Here is a 19586-nt window from a genome sequence, read left to right on the forward strand (position 1 = left end):
AATCAGGGAATAAGTATATGTGTGTATATATAGAGCGAGAGATGGAGAGATGTTATCGCCAGCCCTGCCTATGAAAAGCCCAGGGCATCAACCCCCGGTCTCTGCCATATCACTGAGCAAGCTGTTTGACTCGCACACATTGCGACACGTTAATTTTGAGTTAGGATAACTGGGTTGGGATAGTTGTAGCTGCGCATACATACCTACCTCCCAATTGCCCTGGTATGTCAGGGCAGTCCCTGCTAATCCTCTTGGTTGTCGTCATATCCGACTCATGGCGAACCCTGCCATGGGGTTTTCTTGGCAAGGTTGGCGCAGAGAGAAGGCTTTGCCACGGCTTGCCCTCGAGGCTGAGAGTGCGCGACTTGCCAAAGGGCTTTGTGGCGGAGGGGATGGCATTAGTACGTTGTGCCTACTAATATATACATATATATATATAAGTCATGGACTTTCTCTCTCTATATATATATATATGTGTGATAAAACAGATGGCAAAGAGGGCAGCGTGAACATCAGTCCGAGAGCCGTGCATCGAGATGCTACTCAAACCAGTGGTCCCCAAACCATGCCTCTGTAAGGGCCTTTGGACTCCAGCTCCCAGAATCCCAGGCTATTGGCCAACGTGCCTGAGGCTTCTGGGACCTGAAGTCCGAAGTCTCCAAAGTCCTCTGTCATTAAACCACGAAGAGCCAGCGTGGTTTGGGCATCGGACTCTGGAGACAAGGGTTCAAATCCCGGCTCGGACATGTGAACCCAGAGGATGGCTTTGGGCAAGAAGCGTGCCAAGGAAACTATTATTATTGCCAAAAATGAAGCCATTTCCCCAGGCATCTCCTCCTGGGCAGAGGAGCAGAGTGAGCGGGGAAAGTTGGCCACCCTGTGCAGCAGCCTCTGTATCCTTAGGATCTGTATTACAACCAGATAGGAAGCAGGAATGGCAGGTTATTTTAATCACTCCCAAACATCTCCCCGCAGCACCTGGTGCTTTTGCACAAGCCAAAGTGTCGGGCGTGACACCCACGAAAAATGCTTTTAACCGCCGGGTTGGAAACGGATCGGACGCCAGATCGACGGCGCGGTGCTTCAGAGGCGCGTTTTGGGTTTTTCAGTCGGGCCCCGTGATGGTATCACTGGCGACATCCCCACTGGAGAACTATTATTAATTGTTAACCAATATTATTAAATAAATATTATAAGATCTCAATGTGTATTTATTGATTAAATATTATTAAATACATTATTTATTTAATATGTATTGATAAACATTAATAAAAATTATTAATAAATATTATAAAATGTTAAAATGCATGTTTATTTGTTGATAAATATTATTAAATAAATTATTTATTTAATACGTATCGACAAATATTAATAAACATTATTAATGAAATATAAGATATTAAAATACGTGTTTGTTTATTGATAAATATTCTTAAATAAATTATTTATTTAATACGTATTAATAAATATTAATTAAAAATATTAACAAATATCATAAAATATTAAAATACATGTTTATTTATTGATAAATATTATTAAATAAATAATTTATTTAATGCATAATAAATATTAATAAACATTAATAAATATTGTAAAATATTAAAATACATGCTTATTTATTGATAAATATTCTTAAATAATTTTTTATTTAATACGTATTAATAAACATTAATAAAAATTATTAACAAATATCATAAAATACTAAAATATATGTTTATTTATTGATAAATATTCTTTAAATAAATAATGTATTTAATATGTATTAATAAGTATTAATAAACATTATTAATAAATATTGTAAAATATTAAAATACATGTTTATTTATAATTTAATAATAATAATTTGTTTTATTTATATACCGCTATTCCAAAGATCATAGCGGTGAACAGCAAGCAAGCTAATTAGCAAGTAAGCTAATTAGCCCCCAACAGTCTGGGTACTCATTTTAGCTCCCTCCTCGGAAGGAGGCAAGCCTGAGTCGAGCTTGGGCCCTTTTGCTGGTCTTGAACTCGCAACCTTGTGGTTTTGAGTTAATGGCTGCAATACAGGCATTGAACCACTGCGCCACCATTTACTGATAAATATTCTTAAATAAATAATTTATTTAATACATTTTAATAAATAGTAATAAAATTATATTATTAGCAAATATAAAGTATTAAAATACATGTTTATTTATTGATACATATTCTTACATAAATTATTTATTTAATACGTATTAATAAATATTAATAAACATGATTAATAAATATTATAAAATATTAAAGTACGTGTTTATTTATTGATAAATATTTAAAATAAATAATGTATTTAATACATAATAAATATTAATAAACATGATTAATAAATATAAAATATTAAAATACGTGTTTATTTATTTAAACATATTCTTAAATAAATGTATTTAATACGTATTAATAAATATTAATAAACATGATTAATAAATATTATAAAACATTAAAATACGTGTTATGCCCGCATGCAGCCACAGGAGGGCGCCAGAGACATAGCCAGGAATGGGTCCCTTGGAGCCTGATGGCGAGCAACGCCGACTTTCGGCCACAAGGGGGCGCTCCAGGATAGGAATGGGCTTTGCGCGAAAGCCTCAAGGGGCCGAAGTGCGCAAGCGCAGTAGCCACAGGAGGCGATAGACCTTTTGCGATCGCTGCCAGGGATGAGGCCGTAAATGCTATCGACCTTTTACGATGATTGTCCTTTGATGCGCAGCAGTGGCCACAAGACGGCGCCCGAGAGAGAGCCAGGAATGGGATCCTCGCAGCAGGGAGAACCACTCGCCCTTTCTGTTGCCGTCAGAGGGCGCCCCAGGCCAAGAATGGGGTTGCTGCTGGCGCCCTTAGCGAGTGCAGGGAAAAGCTAAAGATGTCCCAAAACTACAATTCCCAGAACTCCACGGCGATTGGAAAGCCGTGTGACGCCACTGATAATAAAGCGAACCCGGAAGTGTAGGCTTTGTGCTCTTCTTCATCTTTCACGAATGTCGTAGCTCTATGTTTTTTTACACAGGGCGGAAGTCCTTATTCCAGAGGAGACGCTCTAGCCTCCGAGCTCAACTCTATGGTTGGGAACTTCCGCTTTTTGGAGTTTCGTTGCTAGGCGACGGACGCGGTGCTTCATGGTCCGCGCGGTGCGTGCTGGGAAAGAAGGAGGAAGGAGAAGCGTGAGCATGGATTCCAGGGAGCTCTTCCGGAGGCTGGGGACCGGCGCCAAGTTCGACGTGAGGCGCTTCAGGAGCGACGCCCAGCGCTTCAAGGTGGAGCCTGGCTTCGATTTCAAATCCTTGGGCCTCTCTTTATCCCCTTTTCATTTAATACAGTGGTTCCCACACTTTTGGACTACAACTCCCAGAAGCCTCAGCCCTCTGAGCTAATGGCCAGGGATTCTGGGAGTTGAAGTCCAACAAGGCCCTGGAAAGCCAGGGTTTGGGTACCACTGGTTTTAACAGTTGAGTTTATAGCCTCTCTTTCTCTCCCAGGAAAAAGGGGGGTGGGGGGGTTGTGGCATCATAGAGATGGAAGGGCCCCCAATAATAATGATGATGATGATGATGATTTCAATGGAGGGCAGGCTTCTCACATTCGCAATTGAGACCAAACTAGGAGGGATTGCTAATACTCCAGAGGAGAGGATCAGAATTCAAAAGGACTTGAATAGATTAGAAAGCCAAGGCTAACAAAATGTCTTTCGACACGGAGGAAGGTAAGGCTGAATAAAGTTGAAATGCATAGATATAGGATGGGGTTAAGACTTAGATGTGTGAAAGGGATCTAGGAGTTGAAGTAGACCATAAGTTGAACATGAGTCAAGAGTGTGATGCGGCAGCGAACAAGGCCAATGCGATTCTAGGCTGCATCAATAGAAGTATAGGGTCTAGATCAAGGGAAGTCATAGTGCCACTCTATTCTGCTTTGGAATAATATTGTGTCCACTTCTGGGCTCCACAATTCAAAAAGGACATTGGGAAACTGGAGCCATGTGTCCAAAGGAGGGAGACTAAAATGGTGAAGGGTCTGGAAACCTATGAGGAAGGGCTTAGGGAGCTGGATATGTTTATCTTGGAGAAGAGAAGGTTAAGAGGGGATATGATAGCTCTGTTTAAATACTTGAAGGGATGTCATATTGAGGAGGGAGCAAGCTTGTTTTCTGCTGCTCCAGAGAACAGGAAAACAGCAGTGGATTCAAACTACAGGGAAAGAGATTCCAGCTCAACATTAGGAAGAACTTCCTGACAGTAAGAGTTGTTTCCAGACCTTTCGCCATGTTAAGATGCTACTCTGAAGAGGGATTGTGCGAATCTGTTTAATCTTAGGTGATCAGAACGAAGGACAAGGAAGCCGGAGCAGCGGAGATTCTGGAAGAGCTTGATTTTTTCGCTCGCAAAAGGCCAACCGGTTCTCTGGGCGGCGATGGAGGAGGAAGAAACGCGTCTGAAGGCGAAGCTATCAAATCCGTAACCGCAAAGAAAACAGGGGCAGGACAGAAGAGAAAAGAGGAAGAGCAAGCGACTGAAGGAAGGAAGAAAAAGAAGAAAGGTAACCTGAGCATCTTAGTCCATTTAAGCTCGACTTAAAAACAGGACGCCATTTTAGATGCCTTTTCTAAAGTGTGGGTTGTTTCCTCTCCTCGCCCCTGGTTTAGACAGAGATGTTCTTATCCCTTTCAGAAACGGCTCCGGTGATTTCCGCCGCTGAAAACGATGGGATTTTGTGGATGTCCGCTCTGGAAGCGAAGCTCGGCGTCCCCAAAAAGAAGGAGGAGAAGCTGCTCTCCGCAGAGAAGCTGAGGCAAGCCAGTCAGCAAAAGGTGAAGTGTTTCCATTCTCCTTTTCCTGCATGTTGCTGCAAAGAAGCATTGTTAGGCATATCTTTATAAACCTTTGAGTGTAACGTTTCTATTTTAGAAACATACTTTAATATGGCAAAGGAATCTGGAAGGCAAGGGAGGCAAAGGGGTATATTTTCATTGCAACATGTCTTGGTGTTTCCCAGATGAATCATTTCAGGAACAAGCACAAGATCTACATCCAGGGAACGGATCTTCCGGATCCCATTGCGACGTTCGAGCAGCTCGGAGAAGAATACGAAATCCACCCAAAGGTCATGCGCAATATTGAAGCGGCCGGATTCCAGACCCCGACACCAATTCAGATGCAAGCGATCCCCGTCATGCTCCACGTATGTCCTGGTTATTTATTCATCTGGAGATGAAACAGAGATGTAGTTTATAAGGGGCATGGATTTACGTTTCAGGCACTGTGAAGGCTTTCTTTATCCACTTTATGCTGGGCTAGTTCTGAGCATGAGCCCTACTACTCTAGAACTAAAGGCCTCTCAACACCAGGGCTATGTTACCACAACGTCAACCAACCAGGTACCTATGAGAAGCCCATAGACAGGGCACATGGTTAATAGCCCTCTCACTTATGTTCCCCAATAATCACTATACAGAGGCTTAGGCCTGTTCCAGACTGCCAAAATAAAGCTGCTTCGGGTCTCTTTGGAGGTATGCTGTTTAAATGATGCATGCATCCTAAGAATCCAGAAGCTGCACCAAAGCTGTACTCGGGTGCTTAGGAATGGAGTGTGGCTTTGGTGCGACCTCCAGACTCTTAGGACCCATGCGCCATTTAAATAGCATACCTCCAAAGAGACCCAAACCAGCTTTATTTTGGCAGTCTGTAACAGGCCATAGTGTCTCTGATGTTGGCTGCAGAATGTAGCCATCTGGATTAGTAGTATTACATCTTCTACCCACAGAATAGCCCCAGTGCATATATAGGGCCCATACAGATGGCAAAATAAAGCTGCTTCGGGTCATGTTGGAGGTATGCTGTTTAAATAATACATGCGTCCTAAGAATCCAGAAGCTACCCCAAAGCTATGCTTCAGTCCTTAGGACTAGAACGCAGCTTTTGGCCTCTTAAGATGCGTATGTAATTTAAAAAGCATACCTCCAAAGTGACCCGAAGCAGCCCTGTCTGTATGGGCCCATAGTTTCTATGTTCATTTCTTGGTGCTTGGTGACCTATGTCCTTGGAGGTTTCCTATCGGACCATTGAATCTTAGACTTGAAGCTCATAGTGTCTGATGCGTGAGTTGCCATTGGGCACATCGTTGCCTCCTTTTGTGATAACTGGCGGTTCTTGCTTCACTGGACTGCTATGGAGTTGAACATAATAATGACTGAAGGTGCATCATGCCTTGCATGTTAAGAATAAGTGGTAACAAGGGGGACTTAAATGCGTCTCCTTCATCCGTGGCGTTCAGTACTGTTTTAACTTGGCGCATGGTTACTTTGCTCACCGTAGCATGGAGGTTTAATCAAAAGGCCTCACTCTGTCTTGTATCTGCTCTCTTTTCTAGGGCCGCGAACTTTTGGCTTGCGCCCCGACCGGCTCAGGGAAGACGCTGGCTTTTAGCGTTCCTATTTTGGCGCACTTGAAACAACCAAGGAATAAAGGGTTCCGGGCGCTCATCATCTCGCCCACGCGGGAACTGGCCAGCCAGGTAGGCCTGGGATTTAGACTGAAGGCGCATTTAGATAGGCCAGGAGTGGATAAAGCTAAACAGGAGGGACTCTTGAGTCAGAGACATGTGGGAACTACATTCATGCTTCCTACAGAAACAGCAGAATATACATGTGATGATGCTTTAATACAAAGAGTATAATGAATTGCTTTAAAGCAAGGATTGGCAAAATGTAGTCTTTGCTTCTGCTTAACCATCTACTTTGACTCTTCTGTCCATTACATTTCCTCTAGACACACAGAGAGCTGGTCAAGTTGTCAGAAGGCACCGGGTTCAGGATACACATGATCCACAAAGCTGCTGCAGCTGCAAAGAAATTCGGACGGAAGTCGGCTCAAAAATTCGGTACGGTAACAGGGAACCGTAAAGGGTTCACGAATTCAGATTTAGTTTATTCCCCTTTCCCCCCTCTTGGCTATATATACAACGCGTTGTGCGTTTTTCCCTCCCGACAGATATTCTGGTGACGACTCCAAACAGACTTATCTATCTTCTGAAGCAAGAACCTCCGGCGGTTGATTTGAGCAGGTAGAAAGCCAACGCTCATTGGAGAGCATTTCTTCGGTGTGCCTGTGTATTGATCATATCGATCATATTGATCAGTTGTACTTAGGAAATACATTTTGGAAATGAGAGCGGACTGTGTCAGATTTTCCGTAATACGGAAAGCTCTCAGATAGTTCTCCTCACTAAACCACTAACGGCAACTTTGTGCTCCGATTTAGGGTCGAGTGGCTGGTGGTCGACGAATCGGACAAGCTGTTTGAAGATGGGAAGACGGGATTTCGGGACCAGCTGGCCACCATCTTCTTAGCATGCACTTCCCACGTGGTCAAGCGAGCCATGTTCAGCGCCACGTTTGCACATGACGTAGAGCAGTGGTGCAAACTCAATCTCGACAATCTCGTCTCTATTTCTATTGGAGCAAGGTGAGTGTTGCGCTTGGTTGTTTTCTCCTTGTTGAGTATTCTTGCGTCTTTGAATCTCTGTTGTACTCTAATTGTAACCTCCAACTGGTATACTCCCTGGCCTTTGAATTTGACCAGCCTTAAGAGTTAGGCTTTGTCTTTCGCCATTGGTGTTAGTTTGCCTGTTGCTTCTTCAGATTGACATGGCTACATTTTTAATGCTTTCAGAAATGCTGCGGCTGAGACAGTGGACCAAGAGCTCTTGTTTGTTGGATCGGAGACAGGAAAACTGTTAGCCATGAGAGACTTAGTGAAGAAGGTGGGTTATGGTGCTCTTTTCAGGAAACGTGTGGGCTTTGTAAATCTGATATTGGATCTAATAATGTTGGGAACGATGCTGAGTGATTATTTTTAATGCTTTCTCACGTTTAAACCAGGGGATGAGGAGTGAAGGGAGACATAGAGCTTTGCTGTAGATCTTACACATAGCAGCAGGTTGTAAAAAGGAGCTTTTTTGTCAGAGGCTTTGTTAAGTGCTGTTTGTTTGGACTCCGTGAACCTGTCTGGCTTACTCTGGGTTCGGCATCTTTAGCCACACTTTCTCAGCTTCCCTTCTCTCTCTCTCTTCTTCCAGGGCTTCACACCTCCTGTTTTGGTTTTCGTACAGTCCATTGAACGGGCCAAAGAGCTGTTCCACGAGCTCATTTACGAAGGCATCAACGTGGACGTCATTCATGCGGACAGGACCCAACAACAGGTAGGGGAGAGGCCACAGACAAAACCAGGTCTCTGGGCAGTCCAAGGAATTTGAAACCATTGCCGCTGTGCCATGAGAGAAGCTGTGTGTATTTGCGGTGTCATGGAAAGAAACCATTCTTGTCTCCTCTAGAGAGACGGTGTCGTCCACAGTTTCAGAGCGGGAAAGATTTGGGTCCTCATCTGCACCGCTTTGCTGGCGAGAGGGATCGACTTCAAAGGAGTGAACATGGTTATCAATTTTGACTTTCCAAGTAGCGCTGTGGAATATATCCACCGGATCGGTGAGTTTGGGTTGCAGGTTTCAAGGTGCCGCTGGGCACATATTTTAACTGTTTCTTTTGATGTGTCATACGCATGAAGCCCAGCGGTTGCTACTCTGTTGTCAAGTTGCAAAGATCACTGAATTTGAGGTCCACCAAACACAAGCTGTGGTTGTGGGTGCAAACTTTCAGTTCAAGGGGAAACTATTCTTCGTCCTTTTGGCTGGGAAGAAGTGCTTGAAAGGATCAGAGAAGCTGCTATGAGGTTTGTGGTGGTTCTCAACCTTTCCCTCCTGCTAGATCTTTTGGACTTCAACTTTCAGGAATGGCCCATGGACTTCTGGATGTTGAAGTCCAGGATTTCTGGATAGCAAAAGGCTGGAACAAGTTGATTTAGAAAAGCTTGCATTCTCTTTTCCTCTTCCTACCTCCTACTCTCTCCATTGAGTTGTACTTTCCCAGTCTTCCTGCTGTAGTGTAGGCAGCAAACAATAGCCTCATATTAATGCTGACTTGGAATTAGGGAAGTCTCACAGCATTTAGGAACATATCTGCATCTTGCTAGCCTTTGTGCATTAGACTCTTATAAACAATGTCTCTAAGCTAAAGAGAGATAATACTTATTTGCTGTCCTGTTCCATCTCCATTTTAGGTCGCACAGGGAGAGCAGGACACTCCGGAAAAGCAATTACTTTCTTCACCGAAGATGACAAGCCATTACTGCGAAGGTACCTCTCTCCCTTCCGATTGTGCGATTGTGATCCTCTGATTCAGGTTTTGTAAAGGTAGCTGTCTGTTATCTCCCTTATCCTCCTCACTCTTTTCTTCTCTTTGCCCCCCAATCCCTCCTTTTTCTTTCCTTGCAGCATCGCGAGCGTCATCCAGAGAGCTGGCTGCCCCGTCCCTGACTATATACAACATTTCCGGAAGCTGCAAAGGTACATCAGTTAAAGCAAGGGATGCTAAGACTGTAAGCATTCAAAGGTAGAGACATCAGATATCAAAGCTTTGCTCGGAGAGGATGGTGACAGGAACGCATTGCGCTTCCTTTTGCTTGGAAATCAAACATCCACTATTTTGGCCAGTTGCTAAGCATATTCCATGGATGTAAAATGGCTTGTTCTTGCTTCTCTGAACCAGGCTTTCGACTTTCGTGAGCTAGGTGAACCTTTCTTGGTTTAATTTCTGGTTCCCTTTTAATCCTCCAAACTAAATAGGTTTATGTCACGGTTCTTTTCTTCCATCTAATCTCCAGCAAGCAAAAGAAGAAGCTGATCAAGAAACCGTTGGAAAGGGAACACATTCTGACCTCACCAGAGTACTTAAAGAGGAAAGCCAAGGCAAAACAGTAAGAGAAATCTTATCAATTGAAGGCATTTGGGGAAAGAGCACATTCTCTGTCTCTCTCCTTTTCTATCTATTGAACAAGAAAGTCTTTCATCTAGTAGAGGTATAAGAAAAAGCATGCAGCAGTTACTATAAGGATGCCGATCCATAAAATGTATAGAAGAGGCTATAGTTAATATTAAATGTGGACTGGCTTCCAAGTATAGTTTTGTGCTCTTGGACCGATTGAAAGAACTAGGAGCATTACCTTTTACTAACCTGGAACTTGTTACCTTTTTATTTTCAATAGGCTGGCAACCCAGAAGAAGCTAAAGAAGAACTCGAAGAACGCCAGAAACAGCGCCTCTCAGGCACGGATTGTTCCGGAAAAGTAATTTCCGCCGCCTTGAACGATCTGTCACAGAATAAAGACATTATACTTGTCATGCTTGTAGGAATGGTGAATCTGGAAGGTCATGTCCGCTGTTCATGGACAAATGGAGTGTGTTCTGTCTCTTTTTTGTTGAGATTTTCACAACGATGGCAGCGAACTTTCCTATGAAGGCTGTGAGGAAGGTAGGCCATCCTCTCTTACTTACTCAGAGATATAGTCGTGTTAGTCTGTAGAATCAGTATGCAGAGAGATCTTGTAGCACCTTTGAAACTAACTTGAAGGAAAGACATTGGTAGTTCCTAGACTAAAGTCTACATCCTCAGATGAAAGCTCATGCTGAAGTCTGTGGGGAAGGTAGGCCATCCTCTCTTTATTTATTCAGAGATATAGCTGTGTTAGTCTCTTCTTTTCTCCAGTTAGTCTCAAAGGTGGTACAAGATCTCTCTACACTCTTATTGATGACACTCTTCCGGAGTGAAGATCCCAAGAGACCACAATGCAATGGCAGGAACAACTTCTCCTCCTTCACCGATTCCTTCCCTAGGCTCAAAATAAGAGAATGAGGATTAGTAAAAGGTGGCATGCGCTTATGCTTTCATATTAGTAAAAGGTGGGATGTGCTTATACTTTCATATTAGTAAAAGGTGGGATGTGCTTATACTTTCATATTAGTAAAAGGTGGGATGCGCTTATGCTTTCATATTAGTAAAAGGTGGGATGCGCTTATGCTTTCATATTGGCATCCTTAACTCAATACAATAGCTGCTTCTGTGGGAGGAAAGACAGTCATAGAATCCTAAAGTTGGGATGCACCCCAAGGAGATTCGGAGACCTTTTATCCCAGTTCCCCAGCTTGGTTTATTTCAACCCAGCGTAAAACTGGAAAGGAAAGGAACAAAATGTAGGGTTTGTCAATCGGTCTGGAAAAGATAAAGATGAAAAAGACCCTTCTGTTGCAGGAACTGGGACGGTTCTCTTCCCGAAAAGAGTGCTTCCGCCCGTTGGAGCAGATACTATTAGGTGAGGATGGACATGTACTAAGGTACTTATGTCATGGTAAAGATTTATAAGGTGTAAGTTACTTATGTCATGGTAAAGATTTGGGGGCCGATCACAGGCGCCTCATCCAAGCAGAGTCAAAGATATACAAGGGGAAGCAAAACCATGGTGTGAAAGATCATTTATTGGTGTTTTTATGGATGAAGCAAGTCCTTTACAGCAAAGAAATCCCACTTCTCCACACGTTCATACCCAACAAGCGACAGGGGATCTCCCTGGTCTTCAAGCATTCATATACACCTTTCACCTTGGTGTAAGCAAATGCATACACAGTGAGTCTCCAGAAAGTAGGCAGGGGATATCTATTGCCTCCTCCCTTCGAGAAACATTAAAAGTGGCTCTAGGAAAATGGCATCACAGCTAGGGCCCATGGGTTCGGATGTTCTTGCTTGCTGGACAAATCTTATGTCCTCATATATATATATATATATATATATATATATATATAGTGAGAGGCAATCTGCCCTGGAACCATTGACCGCCTTCTATTCTCTCATCCATCCAGGAGTGCAATGGGAGTTGAAATATCAAGGCTTTTAAGAACTGTGCTCTTTTAAGAGCTTTTTTTGGACTTCATCTCCCAGAAGCCTCAGCTATGTTGGCCAATGGGTTAGAATTCTGGGAGCTGGAGTCCAAAATCCCTTAAAGAGGTGCAGTGTGGGGACCTCTGATTTAAATAATAAACCATGTACATCAGTGGTCCCTAAACCGTCCCCTTTTAAGAGGTTTTGGACTTCATCTCCCAGAAGCCTCAGCCACGTTGGGCAATGGGCTGGCATTATGGGAGCTGAAGTCCACAATATTTTAAAGAGCACTGCTTTCAAAGAGTGTAGTGCTATAACCTCCATAATTTCAGGGCCGGCGTTGTTGTTGCTTTTTTATGAGGAGAAAAGGGCCCTTTTGTTCCCTCTCACAGCGCCATTATTATTATTATCCCAATTCAGCCTTGTGGCAACTTTCTGGGAGCTGTTGGGTCTTGTAGTCCAGCGAGGCCCGAGAGTCCCTTGAGTGAGCGTTCTAAAGGCCCCGCCCCGAACTACGACTCCCAGCGTGCCCCGCGAAAGCTTCCCTCAAGAAACTCAGGGAGAGGCGCGGCCTAGTGGCTTGACAAGGCCCCAGCGGCGTCAAAATGGCGCTGAGGCCGGGCCTGGGAGCCTCGGGAGCCGCCGCTGCCTCCTCCAACGCCGCAGCCACCGGAGCAGCAGGAGGAGGAGGAGGGAGCCCCTCGGGAGCCGCCGGGTGAGGCCTCGCCCACATTTCCACATTCCCCTCAAAAGCCTCGCCTTTTAGACTTCTGTTTTCATTTGGGGCGGCTGTCAAAGCCTCCAGAGAGGGATATAAACGAGACTAATTAATAACAATAATAACAGTCATAATAAACCCCACATATTCATATATAATATATAGTCTTATATGTGATATTATGTGTTCACATACTCTTATATATTCCAAGAGTAGTCATACTCTTATGTATTCATATACTGTATAGTATTCTATTTGTAATGCCATATATATATATATATATACACACACTCATCTATTCTAAGGGTAGTCATATATATGCATATGTAATACAATTATATATTCTATAATATAATATTATATATAATATATGTTCTAGGAGTAGTCATACTCATATATTCACATATATATTCTGAGAGCAATCACACATATTCATATATAATTGTATATAGACTTATATATAACATTTTTATATATGAAATACTATATATTCACATTCTCTTATGCATTCTAAGAGTAGCCATACTCTTAAATTTATATACCTGTATAATATTTATACTATAATGTATGTAATTATTCTGTGTATAATATCGTAAATGATATTATATATTCACATACTCACTCATATGTTCTGAAGGTAGTCTTAGATATTCATATATAATAATCTTATATAGTCCATATAAAGTATTTTTCTATATATAATACTATATATTCACCTACTCTTATACATTCTAAGGGTAGTCATACTCTTATATTTATATAGAATATATATTGTATAATGTATGCTATTATTCTGTATATAATATTGTATGCGATATTATATATTCCCATACTCATATGTTCTAAAAGTAGTCATACTTACATATTCATATATAAAATATAACCATGTAGTCTATCTATAATGTTATTATGTCTATTGCTGTATATAGTATTATATGTTCACATATTCATATGTTCTAAGAGCAGTCGTACATTTATGTAATGTATAATGTTATGCATTATATATATATATACACAAATACTCATGTGTGTGTATATATATATATATATAATTATTATTGTATATTCTAAGAGTAGTCATACTTATATATTCATATATAGCATATAATATATATTCTAAATATAACATAATATATGTACTATTATATAATATATATATATTCATATGCTCATATATTCATATATAATATTATATATTCTAAATATAACATTATAATATAATGTGCTATTATATGTAATATATATATATATATATTCACATACTCATATTTTAAGAGTAGTCATACTCATGTGTATTTGTCACTTTTGGTGTTTTTAATGTAATTTAAAATTTATTTATTTTTAGAATATTTTAAATTTTATTATAATGTTTTATTTTAAAAATGTGACTCGCCTTGGTTCCCTATAAATATATAAATTAAATAAGCAAATAAAAATAATAGCTTCCCCACCCAAAAATTAAAATGCTTTCAATCCCACAGAGGCATTTCCCCTGCAAAAAGTAATAATAATAATCTTTTATATATGTTTGTGTTTTATATATATATATGTATATATATGTAGAGAGAGAGAGAGAGATCAGTCCCAAACACATTCCAGAAATAACCCAGTTTGAGACCGCTTTAACTGCCTTGATTCAGTGCTAGGGAATCCTGGGAACTGTAGTTTATTGTGGCGCCAGATAGAGGAGGCTCAACGTCTCACGAAACTACAGTTCACAGCATTCCCTAGCATTGAGCCCCAGAGCAGTCAAAGCCATCTCAAACTGGATTATTTCTGCAGTCCATTTTTGGACCGTTAGGGCTATACGTTTATGTAATTAAAAAGATTGTATGTACAGCGCTGTGTAAATTTACAGCGCTTTATAAATAAAGGTTAATAATAATAATAATAATAATAATAATAATAATGATGTGTGTATATTTGCCTTCAAGGTGTGTAATAATAATAATAATAATAATAATAATAATAATAGAGTTTCTTCCTGACGTTTCAGCAGCGTCTGACTTCTCTGAAGATGCCAAAGCCACAGATGCCGGCGAAACGTCGGGAATAAACTCTTCTAGGACATGGCCACCGAGCCCCAAAAACCCACAATAAATTGAATAATAATAATAATAATAGATATAATAATAATAATAATAATAATAATAATAATAATAATAATAATAATAATGTGTAATGCACTAGCTGTCCTTCAGCACCGGAGAAAAAGCTGCTTCGGAATGGTCTCTCAATCTTTAACTTTGCAATTAGCAAGAGTGGTTCTCCTCCTTCCCTTCTTTATTGAGGCTTATGAATAAGTCATGGCTTTTCTAGAAAGCCTTGCATGTTTAATGGCTTGGCCTTTGCTGGCTTGACGCATGAAACGGCAACCAGCGCTGTGTTGTGCTTCGCATCGAGTTGTGCGTCCCCTCCTTTCTGGAGGAGCCTTACACAGATGGATGTCTTTGTAAGGACCGCCTGGATCTATTCCGCTCCGAGGGTCTTTAGGGCTGAAGAGCGGGGTATAAATCCAGTCAATAAATCATAATAAACCTTCATGTTGAGCAGCACTGATGCAAACACGATTTCTCCAAAGGGATTTCAATGCAATGTGATGCTCAGGGTTGCGATTAAAATAGACGCAGGTTGAACGAAGGCGTGCCGATCTCTCTGGCGGATTACTGTACTTTATGACTAATTCAAGACCATCCTTGAATTAGCTTTGAATCGGGAACGATGAATCAGAATGGTCTGCAGCCAACATTGTCTCCTCTTAAACCATGGTACAAATAAACCCTCTTAAATAAACTCCTTCAGTTCAGGTGACCCTTAGCGTCAGATGTTAGCTTTATCTCGGATTGCAAACTGATGGATTTTTCTCTCCCTCTTCTATTACAGCTTCATGTTTCCCGGTCTTGGACCTCAAGGTATGTACAAGCTTTAAAAGGGACTCAAGTGGCGCAGGTAAGTTAGGTGCATATAAATGAAGACGACTACCGGGACTCAGAACTGCTATTCATTGGTTTCTTAAGGATTTGGCTCTTTCCCACTGTGCAATAAGCAATGCTCTACTTCAGTACTTCTCAACCTTTGGGCCTCTGGATGTTTTGGACTTCGATTCCCAGAGGCCCCAGTCAGTATGCTCATTGTTCGGGGATTCTGGGAGTTGAAGTCTCACAAACCTAGAGGTCCAAAGGTTGAGAAGCACTGCTCTAGTTGAATGTTAAGGGTGCTGCGAGAGAAACAGTCCCACTCTCTGTGTGTAAAACTAGAGTCCCCAGGTTGCTTTGGAGAGGCGTTAAGGCAATTGATGATATATAGGTATGATACTATACAGGTGTAGATAAATCAATGAAGTAGATTTTTCCCTCTGGACATTACTTCTCTAACAGTATTTTTGGTATCAGAGGTAGAAATAACATAAAAAGAATAGGGATGAGTTCCTATACCATAACATATAAGAGTAGTTCAGCAAAACCTTTGTTAGGTGCAGTTGCATCTCCGCTTCCCGCAGTTGAAGCTGTGGCTGGCAAGAATCCTAACCCATCTTTGTTCCATCTGCAGGTATGCTTCCCATGCCACAGCAAGGCTTCCCGGTGGTTTCTGTCATGCAGCCCAGTATGCCAGGCATGATGGGGATTAACTACAGCGCCCAGATGCCTCCTGGAACTATGGCCATGCAGGTTTGGAACTGAAGTCTGTGCAAAGCCGTTGCGCAGGTGGCGCACTTTGTGGGGCTGATCTCTGTGGTCTCCGTTGATCTGTGGCGAGAGGGAGAGAAACCCATAGAAAAGCCATAGCATCCTAGGACTCCGATTCAGGCTATTTGCATTTGTCTCCTGCCCTTTTTCTCAGAGACTGGCGGGGAGGAAAAGCCACTCTCTGAGGCTTCTCAAGAGAAACCTCAGAGTGTTTAGTAGTAAAGAGATGTGCCTATATGAGAAGCCTCAGAGAGTGGCATGTCCCAAGGTCCATGCATGGCAGGGGGTTGGACTGGATGGCCCTTGTGGTCTCTTCCAACTCTATTATTCTATGATTCTATGGTTTTGGGGGAATAGATGTATAACATCGTTGAAGAAAGTGGTAATCTAACCTTTGGCAGTGAGATCCTGTTGCAAATGTGGCTCAAAACATGCCCAATCTATTCGAAAGAAATCCTCGGACTGGTTTGTGAGGTTTTGTTTTCCTTCAGCATAGAATCTTGAATCCTTTTGGGGCATTACATGTACGAAAACCATTGAGCATGGAGTTAGTGACATATGTGCAACAGTCATTCATCACATACACATGCACACATTCCCCGGTCACTCACCCTTGACTTGGTGAGTGGGAATAACTTGATAGCTGTACACTCGGTGAGCTCAAGCGGCATGTATTTTACTCTTGGGACCCTGTGGGAAGCTGCGTCGGTTCTTACTTATGCCGCCCTAAAAGTGTACGGGATCTTTGCCAGAATCATTTCTTGTTGACATCTCTATTTTTGTTTACAGGGTGGCATGCCTCTGGGTCACATGGCAGCGGCTGGGATGCCATTCATGGGGCAGGCTTCCTTCCTAGGAATGCGCCCGGCGGCTCCTCAGTACACCCAAGACATGCGGAAGCAGTTTGTGGAAGAGCAGCAGTAAGTGATGATCACAAAATGGATCGTTCATTCCTCAAGAGGCTTTATGCCAAAGCAACATTTGATCTCAAAGATACACTTGAACTGCACTTCACTTTCTGTACACTACACTTAACTCTATCTTGTTGTGGAGAGTGTATAGAGAGACACCAATAGGAATCACGTTCTTCTTTGCAAATGACAAAACAGGGAAGCTCCCTAATTCCTTGTGTGCTTGGTGCAGCTCTGATGTTTAACTGTGGTTAACAAGAACTCACTTTGCACAAATCATCCTGGTTTAATAGTATTTAACGGTTTCCGTCTTGTTGCAGGAAACGATTTGAACACCAGCAAAAGTTCCTGGAAGAGGAAAGGAAAAGGCGCCAGTTTGAAGAGCAGAAACAAAAGCTGCGACTCTTAAGCAGCGTGAAACCAAAGGTATAGTTATGTTTTTCTTGACAGCTTCTTCCAGGGAGAGAAAAATTAAAGGGCAGAACATCAATAAAAGCTCAGCATAAAGTGTTACACAGTTTAGGATATTGAATTATAAACATATCCTGGATTGAAAAAATGCTTTTGTTTGCCTTGTTTAACTGAAGGATATAATATTTTGGGGAGCCACAGAGGTTGCCACCTTCTTCTTGACAAAGTAAAAAAGGGCGATATGCTTCCTTGCTTTTTAAAGAGATTTGTCGCTTCTGGTAAAAAGTGTGCTAGGATTGTGACAGTGGCTGTCATTTCCCTGTGACAGAGCTAATTTCAGATATTAATGTCAACAGAAGGTGATTCGCAGATGAGCATGACCACTACATATGTACATAGGCACCCAGTAAGGTGCAGTCCTTCCCACATTTGGCAGACATACGCTTATTTATATGGCTCGGCTTAATGGGTATTAAACTAGCAAGTATTACATACATTTCAGACAATGTTCTCACAGTAATAGTCTATTGGTGAAGGTGCTCAGTTTTCAACAAAGGTTGCAACTACCGTTTCAGGCGGGAGAGAAGAGCAGGGATGATGCGCTGGAGGCCATTAAAGGGAACCTGGATGGGTTTTCCAGAGACGCAAAGCTCCACCCGACGCCGACATCGCATCCGAAAAATGCAGGTATTCAGTTTTCATAAGAGACTTCCAAAAAACAATAATCTCATTATTTCAGCTTCTGGGTAATAAAAGACATTTTATAGGCGTATCGATCAGAAGCGGTTTTATACGCTTGTTCGTAAGAATACCAGCAAAACTGTTAGCTGTCTTAAACTAATAGACTGTCAGCCCAGAATTCAGCATTTCCGAATCCTGTTTTTCAGCGGGTGAGATTTAACAATGCAATCGACCCTTCCTAACTTCCATTTTGTGTGTGTGTGTGTGTACTTGTGTGTCTCCATTTCCATTTTGCAGATCATTCCACACCATCCCATTCTACCGTGTCTGTCTCCCAAACCTCTACCTTTCTTGACGACGAGGAGTTTAGTGACTTTATGCAGGGACCCGTTGCCACCCCAACCTTCGTGCCTCCAACCTCTTCCCAGCCTTTTCAGTCTTGCCATCCTCCTTCCCAGGCTGGGCAACGGCTTTCAGAGAAGGCTGTGGCCCAGACTCTCCCCGCCGTCCAGCTTCCAGTGCCCTCCATCCTTCATGGCACCACTGGGCAGGTCCCTTATCTCTCTGCTTCTCCAGCTTCACAAAACACTCAGAAAACAGGTAACATGCCATATCTTTCGTAGTGGAATGGAATAGGCCGGTCTCCCATGAAGGAACTGACTTAGTGAATTCCATCTGGTTTGTGGGAGACAACAACAAAGTGCCTAGCAAGTGTTATTTGACCTAAGCTTTCATGGATTCCAGCCTGGGTTGGAGTCCATGGATATGTGTTTGTTAGTTGAAGTTTAATTTAGGTGTGGGCTATTTGTGGTCCTCTGGAGGTTCTTGGACTAGACCTCTCATGGTCTCTTACCACTGGCTACGCTGGCTAAGGCTCATTGGAGTTGCAGTCCCGCAAAAGTTTGGATCTAATCAACTACAGAGGGGTTGTCTGGTTTTAAATCTGAACTGCAGTATTTAAGCTGCAAAGCTAAACTTACTCCGGAGCAAGCAGTGGAACCTCCGAACAAAAAGTGCCGAGTGCTGTGTTGTCATGATCAAGCTGGAAAGATACCCCAGGTACGTTGGATAGTAAATTGCTTAGGTTTTGTTCAGGGTGGGAGAGTCTTTGGCTTTTAGGTGGTTTGGGCTTCAGCGCCCCGAAGGTCCAGCTGGTACGGCCAGTGGCAACAGGTTTTGGCATTCATGGTCCAAGACATCTAGAAGACCAGATGTTCTTTTCTTCTGGTTTATAACAAGGGTGAGCAACTAGCCCTTAGCCTGAGTAGCCAGTGGTGAGGAAGCACACATGGTTTAAAACATATCCACAGTTTGCCCATTCGTTTTAGATGCTGTCTTGGAATGTGCTTCCCTCTTCTCTCATGCAAGAGCGGAGAGATCTCTCCTAAGGTGCTTCTTGTGAT

At 42.2% G+C, this 19586-nt stretch overlaps 3 protein-coding genes across 11 annotated transcripts in view; 2 read left to right on the top strand and 1 right to left on the bottom strand.

Annotated features, from left to right (window-relative positions):
• SHPK (sedoheptulokinase) overlaps nt 1-19586 on the bottom strand; it is a 938822-nt gene that overhangs the window by 382577 nt on the left and 536659 nt on the right. The gene's annotated exons all lie outside the window — the stretch shown is intronic.
• DDX52 (DExD-box helicase 52) lies at nt 3087-10243 on the top strand. The gene is made up of 15 exons (XM_042442358.1): nt 3087-3272; nt 4329-4551; nt 4683-4822; nt 5008-5193; nt 6382-6525; nt 6780-6891; nt 7002-7074; nt 7272-7475; nt 7683-7773; nt 8089-8211; nt 8344-8494; nt 9126-9201; nt 9340-9411; nt 9729-9821; nt 10110-10243. The coding sequence occupies exons 1-15, from the start codon at nt 3135-3137 to the stop codon at nt 10192-10194; spliced, it is 1911 nt and encodes a 636-aa protein (XP_042298292.1). The 5' UTR covers nt 3087-3134; the 3' UTR covers nt 10195-10243.
• Nucleotides 12332-19586, top strand: part of SYNRG (synergin gamma) — a 33598-nt gene continuing 26343 nt past the window's right edge. For 3 of the 9 annotated variants that reach the window (XM_042442333.1, XM_042442335.1, XM_042442337.1), the window contains exons 1-7: nt 12333-12491; nt 15378-15406; nt 16044-16162; nt 16970-17100; nt 17412-17517; nt 18078-18189; nt 18481-18783. In XM_042442333.1, coding sequence (XP_042298267.1) covers nt 12382-12491; nt 15378-15406; nt 16044-16162; nt 16970-17100; nt 17412-17517; nt 18078-18189; nt 18481-18783 — 910 coding nt within the window. In that variant the 5' untranslated portion in view covers nt 12333-12381. Of the gene's footprint in view, nt 12492-15377; nt 15444-16043; nt 16163-16969; nt 17101-17411; nt 17518-18077; nt 18190-18480; nt 18784-19586 lie in introns of all 9 variants that reach the window. The other 6 variants (XM_042442332.1, XM_042442334.1, XM_042442338.1 and 3 more) reach the window with 4 other exon arrangements.

The sequence above is a fragment of the Sceloporus undulatus genome, chromosome 11 (assembly GCF_019175285.1).
Source record: "Sceloporus undulatus isolate JIND9_A2432 ecotype Alabama chromosome 11, SceUnd_v1.1, whole genome shotgun sequence".
NCBI lineage: Eukaryota > Metazoa > Chordata > Lepidosauria > Squamata > Phrynosomatidae > Sceloporus > Sceloporus undulatus.

Bases quoted from the DNA above. Each gene is read 5' to 3' on its own strand.
- DDX52 (XM_042442358.1), top strand. From the start codon at position 3,135: ATGGTCCGCGCGGTGCGTGCTGGGAAAGAAGGAGGAAGGAGAAGCGTG. The intron at 5,194-6,381 runs GTATGTCCTGGT...TCTCTTTTCTAG, and splicing joins CGATCCCCGTCATGCTCCAC to GGCCGCGAACTTTTGGCTTG. The intron at 7,774-8,088 runs GTGGGTTATGGT...CTCTTCTTCCAG, and splicing joins TGAGAGACTTAGTGAAGAAG to GGCTTCACACCTCCTGTTTT.